At 42.6% G+C, this 7,077-nt stretch overlaps 1 protein-coding gene across 1 annotated transcript in view; it reads left to right on the plus strand.

The window, feature by feature from the left end:
* DCAF12 (DDB1 and CUL4 associated factor 12) overlaps positions 1-6,806 on the plus strand; it is a 31,103-nt gene extending 24,297 nt beyond the window's left edge. Inside the window, exon 8 of the mRNA XM_026865843.1 lies at positions 200-6,806. Within this exon, the coding sequence (XP_026721644.1) occupies positions 200-358 (159 nt within the window). The 3' untranslated portion in view covers positions 359-6,806. The remainder of the gene's footprint in view (positions 1-199) is intronic.
* Positions 6,807-7,077: the final 271 nt, after the last annotated feature.

Consider the following 7,077-nt stretch of genomic DNA (forward strand, 5'->3'; position numbering starts at 1 on the left):
CCCCCCCTCCAGTGTTTGGCCCAAATGACCTCAGAAAAAGCTTCAGGATATCTGGTGTCTTCAGGTTGATCTGGCTGAAGCTTGGGGTATTATTAGGAGAAAAGATCCTTTTTTAGGATCTAGAAGCTACTTCTGCTTTTGTGAAACAAGATTTTGTGTTTGTTTGGAAACAATAACAATCTAAACTTTCCTTTAACAGTATCATGATGAAACCTGGAGGAATTATTTTTCTGACATAAATTTCTTCCCAAATGCTGTTTACACGCACTGCTACGACTCTTCTGGGACGAAACTGTTTGTGGCAGGAGGCCCTCTTCCATCAGGACTTCATGGGAATTATGCTGGTCTCTGGAGCTAATGATAACTCTTTATAAATGCTGATCTTTACACAGATTTCCATTTTATTTTCCTTTTTTTAACAACAAAATTGTGTGATGCCATTGATTTCTGATTTTAAATACAAATTATTTTTCGGCAGAGTTTTCTGTTGGTCTCCAACAGTTTTGTACATCTTTTTGAACAGTTTTTTGCTTTAACCTCCTTGATCCTTTGTATGAAGGGTTTTTGAAGTCCCTTTTTATTGTATTTACCCGAAATGACTCTTCCCCCCACATTTAGGCTATCTTGGCCATGTGCCCCCTCCCCTACTTTGCTGTGAGGTAGGATTCCTTTCTTATAGAGTGGTTGCTCCTGGACTTTCTGTGAAAATCTTGGGGCTGCGTGTGTGCAGGTACTTTGTGTCAGTTACATTACCTGGAGTGAAGACTACTTGTAATTAAAAAATATTAAAATATTTATAAGAGATAAGCTACTACTTTTATCTGCAGAGCCCTGGCCCTGGCCTGGGTTGATCTTATTTTTTAAAAGTACAAGTCTAATGACACTGTTTATATGTAGAGGAATATGATAATTTTAAGCTGTACTCATTGAAGCCCTGGGATGGATTCCCTAGTGGTATTGCCCATTAATCCCAGACTGCAGAAGTGCAGGGGTTCTCAAAAGTGCATTTGTATTTGAATTGTGGTTTTCAGCAGTCCCAGGAATAAAAATTGATCTTCTGTTTCTTTTCTGCCTGTCCCAGGTATCAGCTTGCCCAACAGGAGTTTGCATAGTCAGTTCTGCAACATGGTTGTTGCAGAGTGACATTACATTAAGGTCCTGCAGAGGTGCTGAGAGGAAAGGGGGGTTAGGGACGTGAATGTTCTTGTCATTTCAAATGAACTAAATCTATCCATTTTCCCGATGAGCCAAGGTTACCGAGTATGCTACTGTGGTAGCTCATGGGTGCTTCATAAACTGCCTAAAACCCAGGACCTTTTTTGTCCCAGGTTGTGGAAACTTCCCATTTTTAGCTGTTCTGGTTGGCCATCTCCTCTAATAAACCACTGGAATAAATAAACGCTTCTTTTTCTCTGAGGTTAAAGGGTCATCTCTGACTTAACTAACACAAGCTGGAAGCTTTCCTTGTAGCAAGATAACCTTGCTGTTAGCTCACATTGCGCTAGCATCTGCTGTCATCCTGCTTGCTATGGGAGAGTCTCAGTCTTCCCCCCTATGCCCTGGTGCCTTCTGCAATCAAACTCCCTTGAACTTCATGGGGGACTGGATGGGAAGAAAAGGTCTGGTGCCCTTCAGGTCCAACTGTGAAATGTGTGCATTCCAGGGTGACGGGTCTTACCTAATACTCAGCTAAAACGCTGGAGGACTCCAGGGTGCTCCTCCTAGCCTTTTGGCAGGCCCCAGACTCTTCAGGTTGTTACAGACACCTCTGAGCTCTGCTGGGATGAATGCCTTTTCTCTTCCCGGGTCACCGGTGGAGCAAAGTGTGCCTGGACCTCACTGCTTTGGTGCCAAATGGGCAGTTGACTGAAGCTGAGAAGACAGACAAGGCTGGGATATGCTTTGTTCTGTCTCTGCTGGAGATCACAGCCACACTGCAGAGTAGTTCTAGTCCCTTACACAGTTCCTGCCAGACTGCCTAAAGCTAGTCTGCATGTGTCCCTGTGGTGCTTCTCATCTCTGTACTCAGTATCTTCATCAGTAACGCCAAGCAGTGAGCCTCAGGCTTAATTTCCAGTTGGTAGTGGAGACTTGGATGGAAATCCTGCAGGGAATGCAGTTCCCTCCCATCCGGGTGGAAGTCTTGGCAAGAGAAGAGCTCTCCCAGATGTGCACCTGTCCCAGAAGTATAATTTACTCACACTGATCAGACAGAGGTGATTCACAAACAGATCTTATGTTTTGTAATTCTACTTCCCTTATGGGCTGGTTGCTTAAACTGAATCAGTTAGTGGCACTGCATGTGTGGCTATTCAGGCCCTTTTCTGAAAGGGGAAATTTCTATACCATGGAGTAGCTAAAGAACTCTCAAATTTTTATTATAGATGTTATAATGGTGTCTGTGGTCTTCTGTGATGGCAACATGTTGCTTTGGTTATTTTAGGGGGTTTGAACAGTGGAAGTATACAGAGGAAAACAACTCTTGTTGAAGTGATCACTGTCACAGGGAGCATGTTCTGCTTAGTTATTTTACTTGGTTTAAAGTGCTGCTTTTTTTAAAAAAAAAAAAAAAAAAGAAAGAAACTAGACACTTGAGTCTACTTGAGTGTCCTCTGGTTCTGCTGAATCAACAGTTACTAGTTAGGCACTTCGTGTCACCAGTGCCATAGGAAAATCCTGGTCTGAAAATACTAGCCCTAATGTTGATCTGTTGAAGCGTATTCCAGGTCTGGGTGAGGGGGCAAAAAGGGTATTTGTATAGACTGAGCTGCAGCCTACAAAGAGAGGCTGATCTTCCCGCAGAGTCTCTAGGTTGCTGAAGAGGCACCCTTGTAAAGCGTCCCTCTGCTGTCTCTGATCTTCCAAAGTACCTCAACGTGTGGTCCTGAAGCCTGGTAGTGTGAGTGCCCTTTTCCTCCTTTTTTCTGCATAGGAAGCTTTGGACAATTCTCAGAAGAATCTGGTCAATGATGTAAAATTCCTTAGGTCTCATGCTTCTGTGTATTCTGCTTTCAGAGTGCTTTCTTGCAAAGATAACTTCTCATGGGGAGGGAGCCATCCTGTTGCTGTATGAAAATCCCCTCAAAAACTGGAAACAAACTAGACAGTACTGCAAGCATGCAGTACTGGGCCAGAGAGAACTTGATTTCTAGCCTGTTTCAGTGGTTTTAAATGCTTGTAGCAATCCAGATGTTAAGTTTCTGAATATTTTGTGGTGGTCGTATGTCACTTTTGGCCCAGACAGTGTTAGAAATCGAGGCAGAGAAAGGTGATGATCTGCTAGCTGTCCAAAGATAAGTGATAGGAGAAAAAGCCAGATTTTCTTATTTGATTTGATTTTGTTGCCCTACTGGTTTAGACATCAGAACTGAAATGCAGGGTCATGGTGAGAAATGCAGGGATTTCCCATTGAAGTGCAGGAATGGCTGTATGCAGGAAAATTCCAGGCTCCTCATGGAGGTGTGTTGGCTGCACCCCGTTGTTCAAATGGCAGATACACCCCTGTGATGGATGGAATTCAGTCTGGTCCACTGCACTTTGGTAGCTTTGTGAATGGCTCACTCCGATGAGACCCAGTGACATGCATGTTTTTAGACAGTTCTATTGTTTCCAGTGTTTCTTAATGATTTCCCTCCCTTTCTCTTTCCTGCCCTCCAGAATGGTTTGTTTGGGGTTCCCTCTTCTACCCCAAATCATCCAAGTCTTTACTGTAGCAATATCATACTTGCAGAGATGACCTCTGTCGAGCAGAAATGGGCTTGCTAGCGTTTTGTTAAGCTATCTTTGAGACATTCAGTTTGCTTTGTTTTAAACTGGGTAGACCTTCGAGGCTGGCTCAGACTGTAGAACTGGGCAGATGCCCTTGTACATGTTTGCCTGATGAGATTACACGGAAACAGTCTGTTGCTGGGTGGAACAGACTCTGGTTTATTTTGCATTAAGCACTTGAAGGAGAGGAAAGAACACAACACATAGACCTTCAGACTTTTCTTCCTGCTACTGACTTTTCAGTCATGTGGGATATTTAGTGCTTCTGGTGAGTGTAGGAAGCAGCTAATTTTACTGCTCAGCTCTTTTCAGTAGACTGCCATGTTCATTCGGGTGTCTTTGGGTATTACATTTTCAGTATTCATAATCACAGGTAATCAAAACAGTGATTTAATTATGGGTTCAGTAATACCCAGCTGGTAAGTACTAGGTAGCAATCTCTCAGTAACAATTGGGTGTTATGTGATGGACGTTTCTAAGGAAGCAGAAGCTACTTTGCAGGGTTGTCTTGAGCCTAGCAGTGAGGGTGGTGCTCACCCTCTTCACCGAACACCTTATTCCTGGTAATTCCTCTAGTTTTCTTCCTTGTACAGTCAAGTCAGCCAGGGAGAGTTACTAGTACTCTCCTTGGGTGCTTTCTGGGATTGCTGTAAAGAAGTGAGTCCATTTGTTTGGCTCCTTCATCAGTGCTGCTGGTGTTAGTCCAAGGTGAGTAAATTACCAAAGAATAGTTAATAGGTGTTTGTTCCTAGTCTCAGTTGTTATTTTCCACATAGATCCATTTTTAAGATTCATTGCCAGAATGCTCTGTGATCTTACTGGACTTTGTCCACAAAGGTTACATTCACATTGTGGGTGACTCTTGTGACTCCCTTAATGAGGGGGACTCATGAACTTCTTTATGGGGATATATTTGCTGCTTCCATTTCAAGTCTTTGGCAGCTTTTTGTATCTTAAGGATTAAGATACTTTTGTATCAAGTTGTTGTTCTTCAGAATTTCACTTGCTTTGTATATAGCTTGCAGCTGCAGTTAATAGATTGAAGTTATGATTCAGCTATGTTGAGTAGTGTTTTGGTGTCTTTTAATTTCTGCCCCTCAGCTGAGAGACGCTTAGCGATGTCCCTCAGCTGGTGCCGATGTGAAGTAAAGCAGGCTTGCCTAGACCCTTCATGGAGGTCACCTGTTGTGTTTGTTTGCAAGAAACCAAGAACAGAGAAGCTGTCAGTCACTGCATCTTGGCAAAGCAGCAGCATCTTTCAGCAGACAGGTAGGAATGCTGAGATCTGTTTGTGGTGGTCTGATACCCTAATTTTCCATAAATCCACTTTTCAAGGTGTCTGAGGTTCTTAGATTTTGTTGCAGTTACTGTTATGACTCAATTACAGAGCTTGGGTACAGCTTGTTCCTAGGAATACTGTTGCAGAGCTGTGCGTGATGCAGGCAGAGCTGATCCTCTGGCCAGCTCATGCTGAGCCCTGGATGACTGTGTTGGCCAGGCACATGCTCTCTACCTTAAAGCCGAGTGAAAATCCCAGTGTGCCCTGCTGGCCATCCCACAGTTAGAATCCATGATGTGACCTCAACTTAAAATGCATTTCTGAGTGTTGTAGGGCCATCCGTAACTTATTTGAGTCTGTGAAGCACAGACACTAGGAATTTGTGCATGTTGCAGACAAGGGATTGTGGAAAGGAGAATACAGCCACATCTTGCCTGAAGGGATCTCCTGCGTATGCTCTCCCTTGCCTCTGCAAGTGGGACTTTGTGTGGTGAGGGTGGGCAAGGGGGCATAAGAGAAAAGGTAAAAGCCCAGCAGTGTTTGGTACTGCTGTCCAGCCTCCTCCTGTTCATTGCTCAGGAGGTACTTGTGAAAGGGCTTAATTGGAAACAGTTTCAGAGCAACCAAGTTGATATCACTGTCATTCTTGTTTCTCCATGATAATTTTCAAGGGTTTAAATTAGAAAGTGTCTTTTTGCTTGTGATGCTGTTTCTTTATCAAAATCCTGTGGTACTTGGCTAATTAAAAGAATGCTCTTTGACTGAAAGGAATCTTCCCAATTGAAAATTGAATGCCATTTTCTATTATGTTACTGGGAGCAGTATGGTCTAAGAAAGTCCACACAGATCTAAAACAGGATGCCAGGGTTGGCAGAGTTGGGAAAATGTGGGCTGCCTGACTATTTCTGTACCCAGAAAAATACCAAGTGAAACACTTAACTGTATACAAATTCTGGTCATTTGACTGAAACTGAGAGGGTGTGTAAAAGCCCCTTGCAACATAGTGTGATGTCTCTGTAGTCCTAGATGTTGATTCTTTGACCTTAGAATAAAAATCTAGGAGTAAATACATTGTTTTCTTAGGAACTGCTTTTCTAGATTCCCTTATTAAAAGGGAAAATTCAGGTGCTGAATCTTAAAATCTCATTAAACTTGTACTTTTTATTTGCCCATTTACCTGGTCTCCTTTCCTTTCCAAGGCCTCCCACAGTCTCAGGGTATAAATCACTATGACTCATCCAAATAATACTGAAATGGTTGGACTAGATGATCTTCAAGGTCCTTTCCAACCTAGTTGATTCTGTGATTCTGTGAAATGGACCAACCAGAGGTTAATGTGCCTTCCTCTTCTGGTACCTTGATCTTTGTTGTTATCTCACAAACCTGTCACTGTCTTAGGGCTGGGTATGTGCGTTGTCTTTTTCTAAGATGTATGTGTTGAAGTTGCAACAGGTTTGTACTGTTAACTTGTGACTTGTTCCATGTGTTCTAGGATGTGGTGTAGACACAAATCAATGCACTGGTTTGTCTTGGGATCAGTCTTACCTGTGACATCTATCAGTGCTTGCTTGTATGTTACTGTGTACACAAATGCTGGATCTTCCCCATTGCCCGTGATGTGTATGATACACCAGCTACACAAGGTGTTTTAAAATGTGTGGTGATCACAACTTGTTGCCTGAGGGTAGGATGTTCTACAGTGAACTTTTCAATGTTTTTTTTCCAAATATATTTAATAAGATCCAAAGCCTTGGGAGGGAAAAAGAATAAATCAGGACTTGCTGATACTCACTGGCTTTTGTTCTGAATCCAGGTTCTGATGTTTGTTAATAACTCTTGCAATTCCACCCGTTTAACAGATCCTTTTTCAGCTTGCTGTTTCTGTTGTGAGCTGTGTCAGAAACAGCACTGGGTCCTGAACTATCACAGAAGCTGTCAAGTGAAGTAGTAACAGCTCTCTTCAAGTGTTACAGTGCACATTTTTAACTATAAGGTAAAACTGTTCAAAATTATTGATGCAACTTGCAAAT

Source organism: Athene cunicularia, assembly GCF_003259725.1.
Source record: "Athene cunicularia isolate RWA chromosome Z unlocalized genomic scaffold, athCun1 chrZ_part1, whole genome shotgun sequence".
In the NCBI taxonomy this organism is placed as follows: domain Eukaryota; kingdom Metazoa; phylum Chordata; class Aves; order Strigiformes; family Strigidae; genus Athene; species Athene cunicularia.